At 44.0% G+C, this 26991-nt stretch overlaps 1 protein-coding gene across 1 annotated transcript in view; it reads right to left on the bottom strand.

The window, feature by feature from the left end:
• The window catches only part of LOC139756736 (sushi, von Willebrand factor type A, EGF and pentraxin domain-containing protein 1-like), a 151557-nt gene that overhangs the window by 57361 nt on the left and 67205 nt on the right, over positions 1 to 26991 (bottom strand). The window contains 2 exon segments of the mRNA XM_071676449.1: positions 1075 to 1177; positions 1882 to 2063. Coding sequence (XP_071532550.1) covers positions 1075 to 1177; positions 1882 to 2063 — 285 coding nt within the window.

Raw genomic sequence — 26991 nt, 5'->3', positions numbered from 1 at the left:
CCGAAAAGAATCTAAAAGGTAATATTTCTAAAAAGTGAGACATTGACAATATGACATATATATACAATTCATGTATCTCCGTCTGTAAGGGTGGAAATTGCCTGCCTCGTCATCTTAGGGGGAAACTGGTAGTTGAGGCAGCCAGCTACGGCATCGCGAATCTCCTAGGAGGGAATCAAGGATGAGAGGAATGAAACTTGTGTAGTTAACTACCTCACCGTGGAAGATGAATCTGTGAGGAGGGGTGAGCGCTGGTGGCGGTCGAGGGGAGGAGCTGGGGAGGAAGGCACCAGGAGGAGGAGGAGGAGGAGGAGATGAGGGAGTGGGGGGTTACTAGTCTTCGATGGGAAGAAAACGGAGGAAGGAGAAAGCGAAGAATAGAGAATGTAGAGGAAAGAATGGAATGAGAGAATGAGATGGTATACGGAAGTGAAAGTGGAGGAAGGAGAGAAAACGAGGGAAGAAGGAGAAGGAGTGAAGAAAGGTAAGAAGAATAAGAAGGAAGAAGAAAACGAGGATAGAGGAAAATGAGAGGATAGAGAATACGGAAGAAGGAACAACGAGGGAGGAAATAAACAATAGATGTAGGAAAAAGTGAAGAAAAAAGAAAACTGAAGATGAAGAAAATGAAGTAGAAAGAAAACGAAAGAAGAGTCTAAGGTATGATACAGTCCTTGATACAGCATAATACAGGATAATACAAGAGGTTGATGAAGCAAGGAAGACAATGTATCTATATACATCGTCCAAGATAAACGTCCAAATGAGTGACTCATTTGGTGCAATACGACCTCGAAAGAAATCAGGAAATGGTCGTCTCCAAACAGTTTAATCAACTCCTTAATCAGTTTGATGAAATCAGAAACTTAATTTCCCCTTCTGATTCCTCTGTCATTTTCCTTGCCTCCTTCCCTCCCTCTTCCGAGCCAACACATACCCCCTATCTTATGGACTGTGCCACATTGCGCTGTTCTCTGCCACATGCCTCTGTGTACTTCTAAGCCAACACGTACTCCTATCTTATGGACTGTGCCACATTGCACTCTTCACTGCCACATGCCTCTGTGTACTCACCGGGTTTGATACAGCTAAGGCCACAGACACCGTCGCATAGACAGACTTTCCTCCGGCTTAGACAGTCTGCATCTGTGCTGCACTTCCGTAGACAGGTACGGCCCTGTAGGGGTGGACAGGAGAGAGACGGGCAATGTTACCTGGGGTGTGGCTGAAGTGGAGGAGTGTACTGTATGGCGACACCTTCAGGGGGTGTTATTGTATGGAGCATCTGGAAGGGGTTATTGTATGGGGCTTATGCATGGGGGTTGTTGTATAAGGCACCTCCAGGGGATATTGTAGGGGTACTTGATGGAAGTTATAACGGGAAACAGATTAACTGTGGTGATGTAAGGGTACTGGTGTGGGTAGGTAGGGGGTTGGTGTGGGTTATTGTAAGGGTGATTAATGTAAGGGGTAATATAAAGTTCTATCACAGTATATGAATATTCAAGGAAATACATGCATATTGAACAATCGTATAAAAGTAAGTTTATAATGAATAGTATATATATATATATATACGTCCTGAGCTTCACATCAGCCATCGTCTAAATTCTATATTCTCTTAGGCACTTTCCTCCAGTCCAGCCTAAGTCTTCCTCAGAGACATATACCACCATAAACCTTTTTTTTTTTTTGTCTTTTGACTTTCGTATAAAAAAGAAATGGAGACAATACACCTCCATTGGGAGACCATACTTAGTCGTGAGTCGTGAGAATTAAGAATTATCTCCTACAGTGCTGTAGTTCAGTATGATCTACAGTGATACAATATGGTTGATCTAAAGCGCCGTCTCTGATCGCAATACGTCGCAGGTACATTACCATTCTGGCTATGGCCTCCTCGTCCCTTGGGCAGGAATCAGAGGGCGCGTTCCTTGGGTTGAGGTAGATCTTGCGACCCTCCATCGTCTCGTCGTCGTTGTGGTAGGCGTAGGCGCCGCTTGCGACGGCGGCATCCGTGTAGCGCGTGCGTCTGTTTCTCTGGAGTCGTCCTCCATCACATTCTGGAGGAGGAGGGAGAAGGACGAGACGTTATGATCGTTGGAGGAAGAGGAGGAGGAGGAGGGAGGAGGAGGAGGAAGGAGAAGGACGAGACGTTATGATCGTTGGAGGAAGAGGAGGAGGAGGAGGGAGGAGGAGGAGGAGGAGGGAGAAGGGCGAGACGTTATGATCGTTGGAGGGAGAGGAGGAGGAGGAGGGAGGAGGAGGAGGAGGAGGGAGAAGGACGAGACGTTATGATCGTTGGAGGAGGAGGAGGAGGTAGTGAGTGTGGGTGAGAGGTGAATAAGGGAGAGTGAGGTGGTGTGAGAGAAGGTGATTAGAAAAGGTTGAGGGAGGTGATGGGTGGTGAGTCATTAAGGGTTGGTGGGTAAGTGGTGGAAGATAATGGGTAATTGGTAAAGGATGGCGAGCAATGGGTAAGAAGTAATAGGCAAGTGGTATAAGGTGGAGGGCAAGTGTGTAATAGGGAAGTGGAATAGGGTAGTGGATAAATGTTAATGAAGTGGTAGTCTACAACTGGTTAACTATAACTCACAACTGTTGGTTGGACTTTGACAGTGGATGGATGAAGGGATGCCATGAGGTTATAAGGGGCCTGAGAGAGAGAGAGAGAGAGAGAGAGAGAGAGAGAGAGAGAGATCATGAACTATATTTTTTTCTTACATTCGAAATTGGAGTGTTTTGTGAGTCCATGGCTCGTATGTGGTTGAATCTCCTCATATTTTGGTAGAAAATGGTGGTTCGTGAAGCTGTTGGTGGTCGATAGGACTGGTGGTGGTAGGTAATGGTAGTGGTGGTAATGGTAGTGGTAGTAATGGTGGTAGGTGATGGTAGTGGTGGTGATAGTGGTGTTGGCATTGACGATTCCTAACAATGAATTTTTATTTTTTTTCATAAACAGGCTTTGAGAAAATGTAAAAACTTCAATGTTTTTTTTGGTGAAAATTTCGTATCGTCTTTGAATATCTATATAGACCACTAGCAACACATGATAGGACCAAGACTAGTTAGAATCATATGAGCAAAGTGAACTAGATCTCTAAAAAAGGAAAATTTTTTTTTTGCAACACTTACATCCCTCAAATAACTGGCTTGGGTTCCCGCTACTATGTATGCAAAGTTGATTAAAAGAGTACATCTTATTTTTTTAATGTGAGACAAAATGAAAAGAAGTGAATAGGATTGTTCCCAAAAGTGAACAATGCAGAAAAAAGACACCCTTAATATTGAACGTGAAAAATGAATGTGGTCCATCAGTGAATGGTGAATATCAAGGAACATTTATACATTTTACAGTTTTTAAATCTAGTTTTTAACTGAAGAAAAAAATAGAGACCAAGAATCTTGTTATTTGTGTCCAGTTGAGACCAGAAAAGCCTCGTGACAGTAGCCAGTTTAGACCAGAAACCTTGTAGAAACCCGTAGCTACAGATGGTAGAGAACGAAGAGACCATAGCTGAATAGAAGAGACCTAAAGTGACGTGACTGAAGCTAATAGAAACCGGAAGCTCCCTAACTCTAGTAGCCAGTAGAGACCCTAATGACTGTAACTAATAGAGACCGAAAGTCTTTTAACTATAACCATTAGAGAACGGGGAAACCCCGTTGAATGTAGCTCCGGTAGAGACCGATAACTCCGTACCTGTACGAAGTAGAAACCCCTTACCACTTGAACGGTATCAGAGAGAGAGAGAGAGAGAGAGAGAGAGAGAGAGCGAGAGAGAGAGAGAGAGAGAGAGAGAGAGAGAGAGAGAGAGAGAGGGAGAGAGAGAGAGAGAGAGACAGACAGACAGACACAGAGAGAGAGCGGTAGCCCCTTTAGAGCACTAGAAAACACCCTAACGATTGACCGATACATGGGACAAAAAAAAATAAAGACTGACGTGTAAAAAATAACTGGAGAAAAAAAAAAATGGGAAAGTGTCGGGTGAAACAAGGGTGAACTAGCGCCCTCTAACAGCTTAACAACGTCGGCTGTCGCGCCCAGTAACCTAATTACGTACATTTGGTGGGGACGACCGAAGCGAAAAGTCTAACATTTTGCGGTTTTGATTCATATGCAAATTGTGGGAAGGGCGAGTGACGCTACCGGACTGGCTCGGTGTCCGAGTGGACATTGCTGAGGTCAAACGCGGCTTGCAGAGTGGGGGGAAAACACGGCTTGCAGTGGGGGAAACACGGGTTGCAGAGGGGGGAAACACGGCTTGCAGAGGGGGGAAACGAGGATGAAATTGCAGACTTTGGTGATGGCAAATGGTGTGAGTACAGAGGAGAATGGGGGAAAGGGGTTGAAGAAGAAGAAGAAGAAGAAGGGGAAGAAGAAGGAGGAGTAGGAGGAGAAGAAGAAGAAGAAGAAGTAGAAGAAGAAAAAGGGGGTGTATGATAAGGGTAAGAAAGGGAAGGAAAGATAGAGAGAGAGAGAGAGAGAGAGAGAGAATATGCTGTAGTCTGGGTCTGGCGGGTAATTATTCAGAATTACATGATTGAAATGACGAAGAAAATTACTTGGTGAATTTTGTACTTATTAGCTTTGCTGTTTTAGCTGCTCATATTTTGTTTGTTTGTGTGTTTTTTGTTCTAGGTGTTTTTGTTCTTGGTGTCGTCAATGTCGCGTTTGAGTTTGGTGTTCAGTGCTGACGCTGTTCATTAGACCTTGACCGATGAAGAACTGAAGAACAAATTGATATGGTGTGTGTAGTGAACTAATTGTTCTTTACGATGAGGGAGATTTGTATTAATGGGGTCCCCATCTCTTGAACGTTCTCCATCATCTTTCTTGCGACAGGTTAGGGACGATTCCAACTAAAAAGTTCCTGAATCATATGTCTTACTAGATAATATTCATATTGAAGCTTTCTTCCACCGTTTACCATCATTACAGTTCACTCGGGTTGAATTTCATCAATCGCATATCAGACCAATTTTGGAGTCTGTCTAGATCCTAGTGCACGTTGATGCAGTCCTGCTCGCTTTTCGCTTCCCTCTTGACTTTACCGTCACCTGCAAACGTATTCAAGTAGGAGTCTGTACCTTCTGGCAAGTCACGGACAAAGATCAAGAAGAATAATGGTCGCAGAACAGAATCCTGCAGTACTCCGTTGGTGATCTCGACTCGCTTGAAAAAGGCTCCTCAGACATGGCTCTTTTTTTCTTTCCTATTAAGATGATAATCCTTTACGAGTTGAGTAAGTCTTCCTCTTATTCTTGCCCGGTGATCCAATTTCTTAATTAGCCAGCCTCCATGCAGGATAGTGTCAAAGGCTTTCTGGCAGTCCAAATACAAACAGTTTACACCCAGCCTGATTTGTTGTCTATTGACAGACCTCACCCGCTCGTAGTAATCTACGAGGCTCGTTACACTTGACATCCTTTCCCTTAGAATATATTTTCTTTCATTTAGATAGTTTCTCTTATGCTGGAAGTCATCTATTTACCTTTGGATGATCTTTTCCAGTACCTTGCAGACCCACCTCGTCTGAAGGTCTCCGCCTTTTCCCGTTCTCGTTTCTTGTAAATGACGTTTTCCCTCTTTCCCTCTTTGGTTTACTATTTGTCACCACTCTCTATATGTTAGGGGGAGAGAGTTTTAAACTTGTGTATGAGTATGCGTGTGTTTCACTAAACCTTTTGAATGTGCAACAGACTTAAGAGTCTTCTCAAATTCCAGCATGACCTACTGGGGTAATCAAGTCCAAACATTTGGAAATATCTTTCGACGCAGAGACAGACCAGGAGGGATGGCTCGTATAACTGTGTTTGCTCTGTCTACATTGCCTCACACTGACTCTGGATATCTTTACGTTCCATTCATTCCCTGTTGTTCAGTGTTTCTCTTCCATCTACCTTCCTGAGCTGTTCATCTCGGACCCTCGTGTTGGGATTGAACCCTTCAATTGCCCCTTTGCTTTATAGCTGTGAGAGGTCGCCCTTGTTACCTCGACTGGGCAAAACACTTGTAGGGGATCGTATCCAGGTCGAGGCTATGGTTGCGATTGAAGTAGTTGAAGCCACGCATGCACAGACACTGCATGCAAAGGGCGGAGGAGCGATCTGGTGTCTTAAACCACAAGATAAATGTAAACAAGATACATTAATAGTGACTTGAATCCTCCATCAGTAATCGACAGCCCCCCCCCAACCAAACCCCAGTCTCCCCTAGTAAGCCACCACTCCTTCCCCAAAACACACCTCTCCACCTCTCTACTCTCATGGATGCCCACCTCTCTCTCTCTCTCTCTCTCTCTCTCTCTCTCTCTCTCTCTCTCTCTCTCTCTCTCTCTCTCTCTCTCTCTCTCTCTCTCTCTCGCTAGAAGCAACGTTCAGTTAGCAACTCCCTCTATCCATCTATTGCGTCTCGCTCCGTTCCCCTCCCCCCATTTCTGTTTTTCAGGACACCCGTAAAGAAAATGTAATAGTCTTTCTCTCTCTCTCTTTCATTTTGAGAAAAGGAACTTCTCGCAGCGTTTCGATGTTTTAAAATTTTCCTACAGACCTCGGTCTCCATATCTCGTGGAACGAAGTCGTGAGATAACTCCATAAATAAGCTTCATCAGAGTTCTTCCTCCTCAATCGAAAACAGATATATCCTTAAGATAAGAGAGGGGGTGGAGGACTAATGTTCCTACGACTCGCTATTTGACTGCTTAATGGGCCTGGCTCAGGGAGGGCTTCTCATGGTATAGATTATAGAATATGTCAGGTAAGAGATTGGGGGGAAGTGAATTTGGACACAAATGGCGCAAATGATTGTATTCAGAGAATCAAAATGATTTGAGTGAATGTCTGCAACGCTGATGATGACTTGGTTCTACCAGTATCTACAGGTAAGCTGTAAGGATTATTATTATCATTATTATTATTATTATTATTATTATTATTATTATTATTATTATTATCATTGTTGTTGTTGTTGTTGTTATTATCATTATTGTTATCATTATCATTATTATTATTAATATCATTATTATTATTATTATTATTATTATTATTATTATTATTATTATTATTATTATTATTATTATTGTTGTTCTTGTTGTGTTGTTAGAACCATTATGAGTATCATTACTCTTGTCTCGAAGTGAAAGATAATGGCCCATGATCCTTTTCCATCGCTCTTCCTCTGAAAGAAGAGCACCCCCCTTCCATTTTCTGAGATGGTCCTTTTGAATAGTCCTGGTCGTACTTCTTCTCCCTTGGCAGACGTGCTTACTGCATCGCTTGTGGCCTTACTGTAGTGACCGGCCATGCGAGTGCTTGACTGTGTGTTGCTGATCCTAACAGAGCATGAGATGAGGAGGTCATCACTAGGTCGTGTTTTGACCCGACCTGGAGCACTCACTGGAGCATTGCTGGGGCGGAAAGGGGAGTGGGGAGGCCATCATATTCTTGATGACATTAGCCAGAGTTACAGTACAAGCAAGCACTCTAACTCCACAGGAAGAGGGTCTGAATGCCTCTTAAGTGGGTGAGACAGAGGCGAACAGATGGACAGACAACTTCACAACCTACAACATCGACCTCAGTGTCAAACTCCGCACTGAACCTCGAAAAACCGACCGTGGCCTCCTCACAACCTCGTCCCCCTCTTACGTAGCAAACCCCCCCACGACAACTCCGTTGCCTTCAGAACAACCCCACCCACAACCCCCACCTCAACCTCGATCCAGAAAGGAGTCTCCCCACTCAAATATTTCGCTCAAATCAGGATATAGCAACTCCCACCTCTTACAACCATGAACCAAGGGACTTATTCAAGCGTTCCATCCCGTCAAGGATGAGCCGAGACGAACAGCTTAGGATGGGAGATGGAAGGGAAACAGTGAGCTGTTGTGGATAGATGAACGGGAAAGATATCCAACGGATAGGGTGAAGCGGTGTGGATAAAGTCAATAGATTCGTACGAGCCATTCAATCTATACCGTCTCCTCTTTCGAACCGAAATTTTCAGGTTTTGAAGTATACTGTATACGTGCATAGGCTATATGGAGTTGCCATAGAATTTGAATTTGATGCACACACACACACACACACACACACACACACACACACACACACACACTTCTTTCACAAATCTTGCCTTACCTTAAATCTCCCACTTTGATTACCTTAAGTATCCTGCCCTACAGTGGCTTACCTCGATCTTACCTTCCTGCCTATATCTTATTCTCCCTTCTTTCTTTACCTTCTTACCCATCTCTACTTTTATCACCTTTATCCTTCATCTTCTTTCTTCATCGACTTCCATTTTTTTCTTTACACTTTTTTTTACTTCATATAGAAAATACGAAGCTTTGCAAATGATTGGCAGATTTTGATATAAAGAAAAAAAAATTTAATTACGGGTAAAATTAAGGTATCTTATTTTAGCGGCAGAATTACGGAGCCAAAATATTTCTCAACAAAATAGATCATCCATGAGATTATAATCATATATGGTTTATGAGGGTAATATGACATACTTCAATGGCCCACGAATGTTCAAATAATCTCTAAAATTATACTAATAACATTTAATTAGTTTTCCTGTCTGAGTATTGGATTATCAAAGGGATAAATAGGGTAACTGTTCTAAGTTTAGATAACTTTATTACAAGTTTTTTATGGGTTGACGTATTGCAATAGTCATTATAACTACTATTGTGTTATTATTTATCAGTTATTCGTAGTACTCTTTCATCATTATTTTTTTTTCGTACTTGAAAGCTGTTTTCCTCTTTAGCGAGGTAGCGCCAGGAACAGACGAAGAAAAGCGGCATTCGCTCACATCCACACTCCATTTGTCATGTATAATACACCGAAAACTACAGCTCCCTGTGCACATCCAGGCCCGACAGACCTTTCTATGGTTTACCTCGAACGCTTCACATGCTCTGGTTAAGTCCATTAACTGCACGTCAACCCCTGTAGACCACATCGTTTCAGTTCATCCCATCCCGTGCACGCCTTTCACCCTCCTGCATTTTCATTCCCCGATCGGTCAAGAAACTTTTTCACTCCACCCTACCACTTCCTATTTGGTCTCCCCGTTCTTTTTGTTCCGTCCACTTTTGATACATATATCTTCTTTGTCAATCTTTCCTCACTCATTCTCTCCATATGTCCAAACCATTTTCGCATCTTCTTTTCAGCTTTTTCAATCATACTCTTTTTATTACCACCAATCTTTCTTACCCTTTGATTACTTAACCAAACCACCTCACACCACATATTGTTGTTTTTCTAAGTATTTTTCACACACATTCTTCAAAGCAAACACCTGATCCACACAGCCTCTACCACTTCTGAAACCACACTGCTCTTCCCCAATCTGATGCTCTGTACATGCCTTCACCCTCTCAATCAATACCCTCCCATACAATTTTTCAGGAATACTCAACAAACTTATTCCTTTGTAGTTTGAACACTCACCTTTAACCCCCTTGCCTTCATAGATGATGATGATTATTATTATTATTATTATTATTATTATTATTATTATTATTATTATTATTATTATTATTATTATTATTTTTATTATCATCATTATTATTGTTATTACTATCATTATTATAATCATTATTCTTATCATCATTATTATTATTATTATTATTATTATTATTATCATTATTATTATTATTATTATCATTATCATTATTATTATTATTATTATTATTATCATTATTATTATTATTATCATTATTATATTATTATTATTATTATTATTATTATTATTATTATTATTATTATTATTATTATTTTCATTATTGGCATTATCATTAGTATCATTATCATTATCTCTCTCTCTCTCTCTCTCTCTCTCTCTCTCTCTCTCTCTCTCTCTCTCTCTCTCTCTCTCTTTCACCATGTGTTGTGAGCAAAGGGAGAAATACTCTCCCCTACGTACCCTTTCGAACACACACACACACACACACACACACACACACACACACACACACACACACACACACACACATAGCATTGAGCGGGCTGGGGTCGTCTTCGGAGCCGATACATTATTACAACCGCATCTCATCTCTCCACACCACATGGAAATGGAAGGCATTGCACATGGTACTACCCATTGGTATGAGCGACCATGTAATGCCTGAGCATAATAATGTGGCAAATGAGGTCACGAGATACGAACCCGGGGAAATGACACAGCCAGAGTGAAATTACTTGAGAACGTGCACTCGGGAAATGGACTTCTCCTGCGTGTATACACAGACGTCTGTGTGGGTGGATGGGTCTGGGAAATCTATCTATCGAGAGAGTTGAAGCATGGGCAGGCGAGGTGCCCCCCATACCTGCAGACTGAGTGGGAAGGTTAGAGAAGAGAGAGACATATCGTCGTGTTAAACATATCCGAACGCAGGAGAGCAGTATGTACGCACTTGGGGTATAGGCTACGCACTTGGGGTTATAGGCTACGCACTTGGGGTTAAAGGCAACGCCACAGTTAGCATTTGAAAAGGGCCACAGAGGAGGGTAAGGAACGACTCTAGCAAGATGAAGAGGGACAGAGAGAGACTTTAAAGACTTTATACACAGAACAGGAGGAAGAACTACAATTTTTCTCCTTTTTTTGACTTAGATTCACCTGGAGTCAGTCGTGGGTTGAAGAACAGCTGACCAAGTTATGGAACTGTGAGGGAAGAGATGTCGAGACTATATTTTGATGAGAGAAGACTGAAATGACAAGATCACCTTTTTTTCTTGTAATACACTGGAAGACTTTTAACCCAACGCGCGTAAAATGGCATGGGTCGGAGGTCTTGGGGAAGACTTGGTATTGCAAAGACATACGTCAACATGGCATTAAAGGCTCCTACTAACTCACTTAAAGAGTTATGGCCCTTAGGAAGTCTTTTCATAAGTGTTGAAGAATGTAGTACACACTCTCGACCCATCTTTTCATCCTTCCCTTTGGCTGGTTGATGAATGCGTACCTGGCTTAGGCTGGCGTATCTGCGTGTGTGTGTGTGTGTGTGTGTGTGTGTGTGTGTGTGTGTGTGTGTGTGTGTGTACACATGAAGGTAATAACACTGTACTATCGTACTTTTATACAGAATTTAAAAGACAGAGCAACACGAGTGTCAAATTGTCTCCCCTTAAATCACAGAGTAATCACAAACATGGACGCACATCTGGGCATCATACAGAGGTGTATAAGGTTGTATGATGGGAAAGAATGTTCAGGGAGATGGGGCCCCCACGAGTGTATAACTCCCTCTCTTTACAAGTGGTTGCACTTACACTTATATACATGGCCAGCCAGCCAATTGGCTTGTAACCTTGGCACTGTTTCAGTTTCCTTATTCACATTCCTCCCTCATATTCCTACCTCACTTTTCTCCAACACATTCCTCCATCACTTTCCTTCAACACATTCCTCCATAACTTTCCTCCAACACATTCCTCCATCACTGTCCTCCAACACATTCCTCCATCACTTTCCTTTAACATATTCCTCCATCACTTTCCTCTAACACATTCCTCCATCACTTTCCTCCAACACATTCCTCCATCGCTATCCTCCAACACATGCCCCCTTCACGTTCCTCATTCACGTTCCTCCCTCACATTCCTCCCTCTTATTCCTCCCTCTCTCTCCCAAAACACATTCCTCCTTAACATTCCTCACTCACGTTACTCCCCCAACCCTTCCTCCTTCCCTCTCCTCCCTCACATTTCTCCATCACATTCCTCCCTCACGTTACTGCAGGGTCAGCCTTAACATAGGTCGAGGTTGGAGACTAGACGCCACACATGGCTTCGCAAATGACTTGGGTCGTTAGCTGTGAATAATCCTTTCCTCTCTTTATCGTTTATATAAAGAACGGGATTTTTTCTTATTCTTTATTCGGGTAATTTTCCACTAATGCCCATTACATAGGAGTCTAATGTGAGTGACTATGTAAATGAGCTTCATTATATATTCAGAGAATCTGACTGAGGTATATGTTTAAGCAGTGGGGAAGAATTTACCTCTGTTCATCAAAGTCTCTGGCCCATGATTATCTCGTATATTGTCTTCAGTGTGACATAGACATTGTCTTCAACATGACATAGACATTGTCTTCAACATGACATAGACATTGTCTTCAGCATGACATAGACATTGTCATTTTGACATAGACATTGTCTTCAACATGACATAGACATTGTCTTTAACATGGGATAGACATTGTCTTCAACATGGCATAGAAATGAATTCCCGTGCCTTTCAGATACCATTACTACTTAGGGGTCAAGATGGGTCAGCAACACGAGAATAAGGGTCTTCTTTCCAGGTCAAGAAAACACAAGTAATAGACAGGAAAGAAGCACGTTTCCCTGACACGTCTCTATCGAGTAGACAAGAAACTTCCCAACAGTTCGATAGATATTTGACAGACTTTACAGTTCGATAGATATTTGACAGACTTTACAGTTCGATAGATATTCGACAGACTTTACAGGTCGTTAGATATTCGATAGACTTTATATACAAGTTACTTTTCAATGACCTGTTGTTATTTTTGTATATTGTATGACTGATGTACGCTACGGATCCCGGCGTAATGACCACGCCTATTAAATATCAATAAACACAACAACACTATAATACACGAATGCATTAAATGACTTTACCTGGTGATAGATATCAGATCCAACCCCCCATACAAGCGCAAACAACACGCTTCCGTGACGTGTGGTTTGCCTGTTTGAGATGTGGTTAGGTTTTTTTTTTGTTAGTTTGATGTTCATCGACTGTCAAGAGTTCTCTTCACGCCCTCCAAGGTCGAGTTATAGCTAACACTCGAGGTATCTTCAACACCCTCCTTGAGGGGTTCGAGTGACACTTAAGAACACACACACACACACACACACACACACACACACACACAAACACACACACACACACACACACACACACACACACACACACACATATTCTCTCTCTCTCTCTCTCTCTCTCTCTCTCTCTCTCTCTCTCTCTCTCTCTCTCTCTCTCTCTCTCTCTCTCCCTGTACACACATATGGCTTTGGCAGCGACAGTGAACATTGATGGTCATCAACTCTCAACGTTCACCATGGAAACATTTTGAACCCAGGAACGTAATCGTGTCGTTCGTAAGGAGAATCCCCTTATGTGTATATGTTTAGGGGACAACAGAAGATCACGACCACACTCCCTCCCACAGGGTCGTCATCCCTCTCTGTTTCAGGAGCCTGTGTGGGATTATCCCACACAGGCTTTCAGAGACTCTCGTCTTGTCCCGTGTGTTTCTTTCTAGTTTTCACTCTAGTCTGAAGTTCGCGCTGCGGGCGGTGAACACATCCGGGAACTGCTCACTCCGTGTCGTCTGTGATATAGTGAGAAATGTCCGGATGAACATCGTTTTGCACGGTGTGTGTGTGTGTGTGTGTGTGTGTGTGTGTGTGTGTGTGTGTGTGTGTGTGTGTGTGTTATACTCGTAATCATCCCAGGACCTCTTTCTGGAAAGGTCCTGTGTGGTTAACCAGGGCGCTTTCATGCCAAGGGGGGTTCCTACAGCTCCAAGGCTGCTCTACGCTCAGAAGCAGGGACAGGGTGGACTCCTTTGAGGTTCTTTGACGACGCTGTAGTCTTTTCGTCAGCAGACGAGGGTACACACTTTCCACTCGAGCAGACGGAGTCTGATAATATATGTGATTATATATATATATATATATATATATATATATATATATATATATATATATATATATATATATTCTTAAGAGTCCACGGGGAAAATGAAACACGCTAAGTTCCCAAGTGCACTTTCGTGTAATGATATACATATTTCAAATGGGCCAAAATGCGTTGATGTCCTTGGAAAATATTCGTCACTGGAAAAAAAAAAAAAGTATTAAGGATGCCACCCACATGGGAAATACCAAGAGAAATTGGACTGGTTATACCAGCATATCACCCGGGATGGCCTCCAGCATTTGTTGGCCAAATGCCAAGAGATGGGGGAGCGGGGGGGAATATACCAGTATACCAGTATACCTCCCAGGTGACCTCCGTGAGTGTCAAAGTGAGGCAGGCACGCCACAGTGAAATTCCTTCTCCTTTGCCGCCGCCACCACCACCACCACAGACCCGCGTGTGCCTCTGTGTGTGTGTGTGTGTGTGTGTGTGAGTGTGTGTGTATGTGTGTGTGTGTGTGTGTGTGTGTGTGTGTGTGTGTGTGTGACAGTGGAGGTATGTTGTGTCTGCGGCTGCCAAGGCCTCTTAGGACGACGGGTTTGGTGGGAGGAGGCTCTTAAGAACGACAGACTAGGAGGGAGGAGGCTCTGAGGACGAGAGGCTAGGTGGGAGGAGACTCTAAGGAGGACAGAGTAGGAGGGAGGAGGCTCTGAGGACGACAGTTCAGGAGGGCAGGAGGCTCTGAGGACGACATTTCAGGAGGGAGGAGGCTCTGAGGACGACAGAGCAGGAGGCAGGAGGCTCCGAGAGACTTACAGAAGCTTGAGGTAAGCAGTGGAGTGTTGGAAGGAGCAGCGAGACAAGCGCTTTAATCCTCCGTATTCGTCAGGCAGAGCGCCTGCTGGAGATGAGATCCACCTGCTGGCTCAGGCTCGATCAAAGCGTGAGCTTCGCTGGCGAAGATGAGGCCGAGCAGCGATGATGACGGGACGATGATGAGGGAGGAGATGTTGGTGATACTGATGATGGCGGGTGATGAAGGGATGATGATGGATGATGAGGTTCTGATGATGAGGGAGGAGACGTGGGTGATGGTGATGATGGGGGTGATGAAGGGATGGTGATGGATGATGAAGGTTCTGATGATGATGAGGGAGGAGACGTGGGTGATGGTGGTGATGATGATGGTGGTGAAGGGATGGTGATATAGATATTGAAGGTTCTGATGATGATGATGAGGGAGATGGGAGGATAGTGATGCTGTTGCCACTGCGGTGATGAGGACGGGCATGATTGGTGAAGGTGGGAGTAATGATGACTCATGAGAGGAAGAGGGTTGGGTAGATGGTGTTTGCTGCTTCTGGTAAATGAATCGACGACGAACCTCAGCAGACAACACGACACAAGATCCTTCATTGCTAACGTCGTTCTGTTACGTTACCCTGAGGTCTCCGATCCCCTCGTGTCGTTCCCTTGCGACACCGCCTACCCTGAGGTCTCCGAACCCCTCGTGTCGTTCCCTTGCGACACCGCCTACCCTGAGGTCTCCGATCCCCTCGTGTCGTTCCCTTGCGACACCGCCTACCCTTAGGTCTGGGATCCCGTCTTGTCGTTCCCTTACGACACCACATACCCTGAGGTCTAGGGAACTCTTCATCAAATGTGCTGATCATGCCAGCAGGTCCGATCCGACTCGCTGATCATTATGATCCGATCCGACTCGCTGATCATCATGATCCGATCCGACTCGCTGATCATCATGATCCGATCCGACTCGCTGATCATTATGATCCGATCCGACTCGCTGATCATCATGATCCGATCCGACTCGCTGATCATTATGATCCGATCCGACTCGCTGATCATTATGATCCGATCCGACTCGCTGATCATCATGATCCGATCCGACTCGCTGATCATTATGATCCGATCCGACTCGCTGATCATTATGATCCGATCCGACTCGCTGATCATTATGATCCGATCCGACTCGCTGATCATTATGATCCGATCCGACTCGCTGATCAGCATGATCCGATCCGACTCGCTGATCATTATGATCCGATCCGACTCGCTGATCATTATGATCCGATCCGACTCGCTGATCATCGACGACTTTTGTGAGGTGTGGCGCGTTCAGATCGCATCATTCCAGCAATTACCACGAGAAGAGAGAAACTGGGAAGAAGAAGGAAAAAAAAGATGGCCCCGAACCTTACATCTCTCCCCCATACCCTCCTTGTTTGTTTGTTTGTTTGTTTGTTTACACGTCTTCTGAACAGCCCGTCGGTATGAGACATGATCATGACGGTACGACCATAAGAGTCTATTCCCTGTACGTGATTCTCAGTCAGTAATCTATGCACAGTTTGAAAGTTAGTAAAGGTAGAGAAGGAGTCCCAAACATTACCCTTTGAGTCCAGGAGTATAGTCGTAATAATCGTTTTCTGTGATACCCTGTGATGCTAAGCGGCTCTTACGATTATCTTACATCTTCAACGAAGGTATATGAATAACAGCAACTCCCTGGTCCCTGTTGCAGTCCCTGTTGCAGTCCCTGTTGCAGTCCCTGTTGCAGTCCCTGTTGCAGTCCCTGTTGCAGTCCCTGTTGCAGTCTAGGAATACAAGCTTACGTTGATGCATCGGTTTCCCCAAACAAGCAAAGACTGTTGACTCTGCTTTGCTAAAACATTTAGGTTGTTTGTTTGTATTTGTCTTTTTTAACCCAGAGATTGAACGTATGATATCGCTGCTGTGGTTAACTGGTGAGTCTTGCTATTCTTGTATAACCCACACTCGATCCTCCTGTTAGCCTAGAGAGGGAGAGAGGGAGATGATGTTGTGAGGAGGGAAATTTGACCATTCCATTCTGTCTTGGTCATTGAGTCTCTCTCTCTCTCTCTCTCTCTCTCTCTCTCTCTCTCTCTCTCTCTCTCTCTCTCTCTCTCTCTCTCTCTCTCTCTCTCTCTCCCTCCCTCTCTGGCGGCACTCCGTTACGGAGATGTGCTCGACCTGTCCCTTCCCCTCCCTCCGTCGACGTTGTTTGAGGATGGGCCTCCTGTCGCAGTGTGTCCTGTTGACCTCGCTGAGGACGTCTGCTACTCTCCCTGAGAAGACTTTTCATCCCCTGGTTTTCATCAAGCGCCAAGACACCAGCTTGTGCAGGGCTAATGACACAAGCTGTTCATGCAGGGTGTGTGTGTGAGAGTGAGGAGGAGGAGGAGGAGGAGGAGGGACTTGACCATATCCTGGCATATGCCACCGTCAGGTTGTCCTGTTCAGAGAGGTAGTAGAAGAGGGGGAAGGACACGAGGGAGGTGACGCAGAGCGAGTGAAATGTCTGGTTGTGTTTGCCTTTCTACACAGCTGCCAACCACAGCCAAGTTGTCACTGGTCTGTAAGTCGCATTTGGCTGAGTGTTAGCAGAAGTGTGTCTGAAAGCGTTCGTCATATTTTGCTGTTATTGTCAGGGTATGAAATGGGAGGTTTCTTGAAGGGTCTGATGCATTCATCAACTATACATCCCACGGAAAGGTATAGTATATATATATATATATATATATATATATATATATATATATATATATATATATATATATATATATATATATATATATGTTGCTTACTGTTGACATATGCATGAGGCTCGTAAACCAGAGCTTTCACACTCATAAATCTCACCCTATCCATTTATTGCAAGCACTCGCCATGTGTACATGACACATGTACACGGGTCATGTACACTCGCTTCACACAGAGCCACGGCCGTCAGTCTGGAGAGCCAGGTTAATAAAAGTTTGTAACGAGGCAACATTTACAGTCGGATTTGCAAATATATATATATATATATATATATATATATATATATATATATATATATATATATATATATATATATATATGGGGTGTTACCGGACTCCGCCTGCCTGTGCTTTCACCACGAGGGGAAAAAAAGGTCACTTCGGCGAGGCTGCATTGTCACACACACACACACACACACACACACACACACACACACACACACACACACACACAGGTTCGTGCACTGGCAGCCTCGCGCCCAACTGTCTTCGCTAGCAAGCAGCAAAGGTGTATACAGACACATGGTTTTGCTAGCAACGACCTTCCCCAGCGACTGAATCAGGCGACGCCAGGGGGAGGAGGTAGGATGGAACTTGGGGGGAGGGGCGCTATAGAATGGAAATGGCTGGGATGGGTCGGGGGGAAGAAGGGAAAGGGGAAGAAGAATGTAAAGACAACCTTCCTTTGTATTTTCTCTTTCAACTTTAACAAAACCAGACATAAAAGTCCTCTTTGCCCCTTTTTTTTTCTCTCTCTCTTTTCATCCTGGCTGGAAAAAGAGGCAACAATCGCATCCTTTTATCAGCTGTCTCCAGTTCAGATGCGGGTCCCACCACACAGCTACGGTTCAAGGTATCGAAGCGCTTCATACGGAATCTTCAACGTCTCATTTTGAAACCTTGTGAAGCAGGGAGGGGTCGCGTCAGATCTTGTTGGCTTAGATGGGGATGGGTACCTACCTGTAGAAGGCGACAACGAAGCTGTAGCCACCTAACCTGGGAGAGTGAATGGAGGTGACCTGTGGTGTGGTGGTTAGCGTTCCTGACCATGACGCATTCACGGGCTGCCCCAGGGTCGAGCGCATAGGTTCGAATCCTGGTTGTTGCGGCAATCGGTCCATAGTGCAACCCAGTTGTTCATCCACCCACTAGGGGTTGGTCGATAAAATGGCTACCTGGCTCAGGCTAGCATATATATATCTATATATATATATATATATATATATATATATATATATATATATATATATATATATATATATATATATATTCAGTCCAGTTTTAGCCGCCAAACTTTAACAAAAGACGAGGAAAAATTAGAGTAAGTCCAAAATAGCGCGACAAAATTGATCCCATCCCTTGGAAATCTGGCATACGAAGAGAGGCTAAAACGAGTGTATCTCTTCTCCCTTAAAAAACGTAAACTTCGCGTCGACTTAATCCAAGTGTTCAAAATTCTGAACAAGTTTGATAGAATCACGAACATCTTTTTGAAGTACAAGAAAATACAGTCACCAGGACAAATGGAATAAAACTTAAAGCTAAAAGATGTAGAGCGGACGAGGGAAAAGCTTCTTTCCCAACAGGTGTGTTGCGCACTGGAAGAAGTTACCATCAGGCGTGATGAATGATAAGACTATAAATACCTTCAAAAGTCGTTTAGACAAATATTTTATAACTTCAGCTCCACTCTGAGAAAAACGTCAGAAATACACTCCAGAAATATACTGTATAAACCACGGCGTTAACGGGGACACTGGAGGGCTAATGTGCAGCTTAAACAAATAAAGTGCTGAGTGGAATTACATTTTCTTGTCAAGTCAAACTCCTTTTCTTTTTCTTTTAACCAGAGAACCCAGTCTTGGGCCAATTAGGCCTCTTGTTGTCCGCCTCTCTCATGTAAACTCATATGAATTGTTTATAGTTCATTAACTACCCCATTACCTACTGTTTCTAACTACCATCACGAGTCACCGTCATTTGTCCCGACCCGAGACGTGTGCTTCGAAACGCTCAACAAACTTGTTCTGAGTTGGCAGAAGTTCCATAAATCAGTCGTCGGCTGCAGACTGTGTGTGCTCAGATAGAGAGAGAGAGAGAGAGAGAGAGAGAGAGAGAGAGAGAGAGAGAGAGAGACTGGTGGAGTGTCGGGGGCCAATTGTGATTAAATGAGACGCTCCTGACTGTTCGTGTGGGATAGAAAAGGCTTCGAAGTAGTGGTTCAAATTAGCGAAGCTTCGAGCTTAGGATATTTAGAAAGAAATGCCCATCATAGAAAGCAGTGGAAGATGACAAACCTGCACTGTGCCTTTATATATATATATATATATATATATATATATATATATATATATATATATATATATATATATATATATTGTAATATAATTACTTGCTCTAAATCTGATTATATGTCTCAAAGTAATACTTTAATCCACGAAAAATGAGAAATTAAACGTTTATCGCTTGAATTCCAATTTTTAGATAATTTTTGATGATATTTCTGATCTTGTTTTTTTTCTCATATTTCATTGTCCCCATCTCCTCAAGGAACAGTGGGATAATTCTTCGTTTCCACGATTATAATAGAGCCCTATCAGACCTGAGTTTTTACAACCTACCCATAAAAATTTTAGTTTTTACCACCTACCCATAAAAATTTATCTTTACAACCTACCCATTAAAATTCACAATTTTTACAACCTACGCATAAAAATTTTCACAACTCTGATTAGCAATTTTTGTGGAAAAAAGCTGACATTGATGACATTAGATTTTTAGATGGTTTATTGCCATATGGACTGATGCAGTAGAGTGATAATGTGGTGTTTCAAATTTTACGAAAGTATGATATTTTGTATTTTTACTGGGTACAATATTCCTCTTTCCGCTGCTTTCTCAATCACACAAAACTAAAAAAACAAGACTTGGAAATCGAATTGTATATCTGGAAGGAGGATTTTTTAAAAACCTCTTTTTATAGAAACTTACAAACATGGATAAAGTTGCTTAAGAAAATCACTTTTCCTTTTTATCCAACTTGGCTACGTTTTGGGGCATTGTTCTTTTACGCATATCATGTCGACTACAGTTGAAAAAAAGGGCAAGTTACGTTAACATAGAAATATAGACTGACACACGTCACAGTGAAAGCTATAGACGTATACAGTTAGAAATATAGACTTTCACACGTCCCAGTAAAAGCTATAAACGTATACAGTTAGAAATATAGACTGCCCAGCGAAAGCTATAAACGTATACAGTTAGAAATATAGACTGCCCAGTGAAAGCTATAAACGTATACAGTTAGAAATATAGACTGCCCAGTGAAAGCTATAAACGTATACAGTTAGAAATATAGACTGCCTCACGTCCCAGTGAAAGCTATAAACGTACACAGTTAGAAATATAGACTGTCACACGTCCCAGTGAAAGCTGTATACGTATTCAGTTAACCTCTGTAACGAGTGGATCCTACGGCCATAAGTCCTGCAGCAGGAGACGTCGCAGCGACTGGCGTCTGCCACTCCAGTTGGAGGCCGAGGTTATCTCTCCGTCTGAGGAGCATATTAGAAGCTCCTCAGCGGCTGACGGGAGAGCGGCAGGCTCCTGATGGTCTTGAAGCTGGAGCTTTTCAATGGCGGGAGCTCTAGTGAGGAGTGTGTGTGGTGGGGTCGAGGTTCCCAGTTGGAACTCTGAGAGGAGAGGGGTCTAGTGAAAGAGGAGGGAGGGAGGGAGAGGCTCTATAAGGAGAGGCTCTTGTTATGAGGGACTTTGTAGGGAGAGGCTCTTGTTATGAGGGACTTTGTAGCGAGAGGCTCTTGTTATGAGGGACTTTGTAGCGAGAGGCTCTTGTTATGAGGGACTTTGTAGCGAGAGGCTCTTGTTATGAGGGACTTTGTAGGGAAGAGGCTCTTGTTATGAGGGACTTTGTAGGGAAGAGGCTCTTGTTATGAGGGACTTTGTAGGGAAGAGGCTCTTGTTATGAGGGACTTTGTAGGGAGAGGCTCTGGCGAGGAGGTAAAACTCCTCTGAGAGAAGCTCTTGTGAGGAAGGGGGTGCTAAAGGGATGGGCTGTAGGGAGGGAAGAGGTGCTGCTTGATGAGGCCCTGATGGTGCCTGTGGTGAAAGTGGATTCCAATCGATGATTAGTGCTTGTGATGAGGAGGGGGGGATTCTAATCATTGATTAGTGCCTGTACTGAAGGGGGATTCCATTCGATGATTAGTGCCTGTATTGAAGGGGGATTCGAATCGCAGAGTCGTTGATTGGAGAGTCATAATCGTAGTCACTGAATATCACCCACCCACCCCCAAAAAATAATCATTCACATCTTTATCCAAATGTAGTGTATCCACAGAAGGAAAAACAGAAAGAAAAAACAAATCCTTTAAAACACCAGACTTGTCATCCTTCAAAACACTAGACTTGTCATCCTTCAAAACACTAGACTTGTCATCCTTCAAAACACTAGACTTGTCATCCTTCAAAACACTAGACTTGTCATCCTTCAAAACACTAGACTTGTCATCCTTCAAAACACTAGACTTGTCGTCCTTCAAAACACCAGACTTGTCATCCTTCAAAACACTAGACTTGTCATCCTTCAAAACACTAGACTTGTCATCCTTCAAAACACTAGACTTGTCATGGAGAACAGTCAGTACACTTGCAAAGGCAACTGGAGCACCTGGTCATGCATACCAATGACTCCAAATCAATTTCCATGTTCCTGTGTGAACGATACAGCTCAAAATGAATTTTTACGGTTTTCATTCCATTTCATCTCTCTCTCTCTCTCTCTCTCTCTCTCTCTCTCTCTCTCTCTCTCTCTCTCTCTCTCTCTCTCTCTCTCCCCTTTGGCTCTCATGTCCACAGTGTATCGAAATGGACTCATATACCCTGAGGCTCATTGCCAGCTGGCCATGTATCCTCTGTGTGTGTGTGTGTGTGTGTGTGTGTGTGTGTGTGTGTGTGTGTGTGTGTGTTTCCTACACAGTAAGGGGTCAGCAGGTCTAAATCTCGTAGTATATTTTTTTCCTTGATAAACTCTCATTATTTTACCTCCACGAGTGACAAAGATTCGACTGGAGCAGGATGATCCCTTGTTGTGTCAGCTACCATGAGCAAAAAAGACTGAATATCCACACTATCTATAGTCTTATAGTTCATAAGTCTTATATGTAAATAGTCAAGCTAGGTGAAGGCTCATTCATAGTACTTGTGGTTCAAGAGTCTTATATGTAAATAGTCAAGCTAGTGAAGGCTCATTCACTAGCTTGAGGAGCCCTAGTACCACTTGCCTATCAAGACTCATTCTCTGAAGGTGTGTTGACGTGGAAACTCACAGCTGCAAATGTCTTTGTTGTCCTGATGTCTTATCACACGTCACACTTATCACCAGAGCCAACGTGACGTGTGTGGGTGTGACGCACCAGGTCCCCCGTCACTGTCAACACCCAAAGCGTCACGTTACGTGTCCTTCTCAGCGTCACCCCGCCCGCCTCTTAGAAAGGGGACCAATGCGTGTGTCCAAACTGTGTGTGTGTGTGTGTGTGTGTGTGTGTGTGTATAATTGCCGCCTGTGTTAACATATCTGGCGGGAACTTGTATGTCGACTACTCGGAAGAGAAAGTTAGCCGTTGGTCTGTGATGCAGACGAGCATGTAGCCCTATTATGTGTTCATGACGCCACTACACGAGATTACTCTCTGACATATAAACTTCTTTGTTTCGTCTGTGAGCGACAGGTTACTCCGTCCCGTGTCGCTAAACCAAGACTGAACGGGAGATGTTCGAGTGATTATACATTGGAGAAGTGCTTCTCTACGTTCATGTACATATCTAATTACAGGCCTTAGTGTATACATGACCCTTGACCTGCGGGTATACATACGCGCCCCTCCCGCAGTACTTGCCTTCTCATTCTATACGAGAATTAGAGAGACACACACACACACCTTTCGAACAAACCTCTCTATTTTCTATCCGCATTAGATTTAGAGAGAGGGAGAGACATATGATGATGAGCCTCGGTATACAACCCACACCAGACAAGAAGTGTTATTTACAACCAAAAGAGTCTGAGGTTGTGTTCATTTGTTATGATCAGTTGCACATTGCCTGAATTCATTCCTGTCCTGTGCAATATAAGCGCAACTGTTGCAATGTCGAGAGGCCAATTTATTTCACTGCAGAGCCAAGGCAACAACAGCAGATGGTTTGAAGGGCCTCTCGTCTGCGTTATGAAGCAACAGACAACGAGGGGGGGAAAAGTGGGACTCGATCCGGGAGTTGATTGCTTCAGTGAAATGAGACTCAGATAACCAGGAGTTTCGTTTATGATGTGGGCTGGGTTTGGGTATCTATAGGTCAGTCCTCTCCATGTTGGGTTTAGGTATCTATTGGTCAGTCCTCTCCATGTTGGGTTTAGGTATCTGTTGGTGAGTCCTCTCCATGTTGGGTTTGGGTATCTATTAGTCAGTCCTCTCCATGTTGGGTTTAGGTATCTGTTGGTGAGTCCTCTCCATGTTGGGTTTAGGTATCTATTGGTCGGTCCTCTCCATGTTGGGTTTAGGTATCTGTTGGTGAGTCCTCTCCTTGTTGGGTTTAGGTATCTATTGGTCCGTCCTCTCCATGTTGGGTTTGGGTATCTATTGGTCCGTCCTCTCCATGTTGGGTTTGGGTATCTATTGGTCAGTCCTCTCCATGTTGGGTTTGGGTATCTATTGGTCAGTCCTCTCCATGCTGTATGGCGAGGTAATTGACCTAGGCAATGATGAACTGGTTCGTATTGCATCCTCCTCCGGACACTGAACCCGTTTGAAACTTGAATCCTCCGAACGATGAATCGGTTCGAATTGGATCCTTTGAACAACGAATCTGTTCACAAATGGGTTTCCCCGTACAATGAAACGGGTTCAGATTGTTTTTGTTTTTTTCTCTGAAAAGTGAAACGGTTCTAACTGGATCCTCTTAACACTGATCTGGTTCGAACCGGGTTCCACGAACAACGACCCGTTGCGAATTAGATTCTCGGAACAACGAAGCGTTTTAAACCAGAGCTTCACATTACACCATGCCATCGTACGCACACGTAAATGGTTCCGTGTTTGTCACGCCACACCAGCACAACGTCACTACCTTAAGAACGCTTTTAACGTAAGGTGGTCGGAAGTACGGGATACAGAAGCATTGCTTCCAGAAGTGGGACACACTCTGCTCTGCTCTCTGCTCTCTCTCTCTCTCTCTCTCTCTCTCTCTCTCTCTCTCTCTCTCTCTCTCTCTCTCTAGGCCGAAGCGAACTTTTCTGAAAAAAAAAAAGGACAAGAGAAGAAAACTTTCAACCTCACTTTTGGGGGAACTCCAACCCGTCTTTTAATATCCCCTTAAGCCCACTCTTCGTCTTACCGCCACCTTCACCTACACTCGCTCATCCTTTGAGCATCGTCTCCACCATCATCACCCTCCTCCTCCTCACCGGGTACTCGCCATAGAGACTCGTTGTCTTAAAGGCCTTCCAGCCATATGTAGCGAGTCGGGAGGATCTCCCGCTTGGAATATCTCCGGGACTGGAAGGTCGCCACCATCTCGATCTACGAGGCATTAACTTTCAACTTCCTCCTCTTACACATATCTTCCAAGTTCCCTCACGAGGCCATTTTTTCCCCCTCTCCCACCCTCTCCCATTTGCATATAAAGACCTCCAAAGTTGCCACTCGCTAAACCTTCCAATTTCTTCTCCTCTGCTTGTAATTCCTGCCAGTCCTTAAGGAAGCCCCCTCCCCCAGTCACAACAAACATATTTATATTCCAACCTCGTCGATGTGTTTCACCCAAAACCTCAACCCCACAAACCACGCGTCTTCAACCCCCTTGTCTCATTTCCATAATCCTACACGTATGGTACTACACATCGCATCCTGCATTCGTAGGAACCCCTCCTTGATGGTACCCAGTGGTGTATGTATGTATCCTTCACTACGGAACCTCTCCCTGCTCCACCATCCTTCTTTAGACCACTTTAGTGAGTGTCAACGAGACATTACAAATTAGATATTCTTATTTTGCCACCTTGCGGTCACGTATCATCCATGTTGATGGGGGAAAAAAGAACGCGACTGTCCATGTATCTCCTGCGTGTCGTACAAGGCGACTAAGAGGGATGCGAGCGGGGGAGCTGGAAATCCTCTCCTACTTTATTACTTTCCAAGGGAAGAAACAGAAAGGAGCCAAGCGAGGATTGTCTTTTTTTCTTTTAAGGTTGACTAACCTTTGGACAGTAGAGTCGTCCATTTCTTGAGAAATACACCTGCAGTCTCATCCACTCTTGCCGCTTTGCCACACTTCATCTTACGCAAGTCTTTCACCACCTCATCTCTTTTCACCCTACCAGTCAGCATGACTCTCCCTGATTTCGCATGCAACCTCGTGCCGAATACACATATAGAACTATATGAAGTTCATCAGCTCTATAATCGTCCTAGTTTTTAAGCCCAGACGGAGGCACCAATTGTAAATAAAGAACCTTCAGTGGTTTATTGATATGGTATTGGTTTACGTAAAACACACACACACACACACACACACACACACACACACACACACACACACACACACACACACACACACACACTACTAGCCTTCTAGCCGCGGAACAACACGTCAACATCCAGTCCGCCCGGACAATAGAGAGCCCCTGCCTGGCCCTGTATTTGCACGGGTAACCCTTGCCTTTCATTGTCGCATTTCAATCTCTCAGAAACAGACAGAAAAGGGAAAGGGGGTTTGTTTGGTGAGATGAAAGCGGCCTAAATAGCGGGACAAGCAGGGTGCTTCTGAACCATCTACTTTTTCCCTCCTTTTGTGGTCCTCCATTACTCTTCAGGAGAAGGAGGAGTAGGAGGGGGAGGAAGACGGCTGCCTCCTGTCTCCATAGCAAAGGCGCCTCAGGCTTGGTAGAAAAAATAAAAAGCCTGGTTGCGTCTGTCATAGTGTTGCTTATATGAGGACTGGAGTAGAGACGAGCATGTGAGGAAGGAGGAGGAGGAGAAGAAGAAGAAGAAGAAGAAGAAGAAGAAGAAGAAGAAGAAGAGAAAGAAAATGAGAGAGAGAGAGAGAGAGAGGGGGGGAAGGGAGAGAGAGAGGGAGAGAGAGAGAGGGGGGGTAAAGGGAGAGAGAGAGAGAGAGAGAGAGAGAGAGCAGCAGCAGCAGCACCGGTGGTGGTGCTGGTGGGAGACAAGAGTCCCCGGCGGGCGTTGCTCCAGGGGTGAGGTAAGTCATTATCGGTCAGAACTACCCGTTATGGTCGTTAGCGTCTCGTATCCTTCATCTCCAGCGTTGTCTCTGTACCTGTTCCAGTCGCTGGCAGTCGCTCCTCTCATTCATTCGTCTGGTGGGGTTTTTTTTGTCTTTTTTTACCTCAAACTTCCTGTCATCGTCCGGGGATAACCTTACACACACACACACACTCCTTACAAAGATATAAAAAGCTTAAACGTCCCCAATTTAGCTTTGTTAGTATAGGAATAATGTATATATACATATATATATATATTCATGTGTGTGTGTGTGTGTGTGTGTGTGTGTGTGTCTGCTTCTACCACATAAAATTCCTCGGGACGACCATCATGTCGCCTTGTTTTACTGAACACTCACAGATATAAATACAATTTTCTCTGTTAATTGAGAGCGTCAGATGGACTCCCGGGA

This window comes from Panulirus ornatus, chromosome 23, assembly GCF_036320965.1.
Source record: "Panulirus ornatus isolate Po-2019 chromosome 23, ASM3632096v1, whole genome shotgun sequence".
NCBI lineage: Eukaryota > Metazoa > Arthropoda > Malacostraca > Decapoda > Palinuridae > Panulirus > Panulirus ornatus.
The sequence above is the reverse complement of the archived record's forward strand: the minus strand, read 5'-3'. Positions and strand labels throughout refer to the sequence as shown.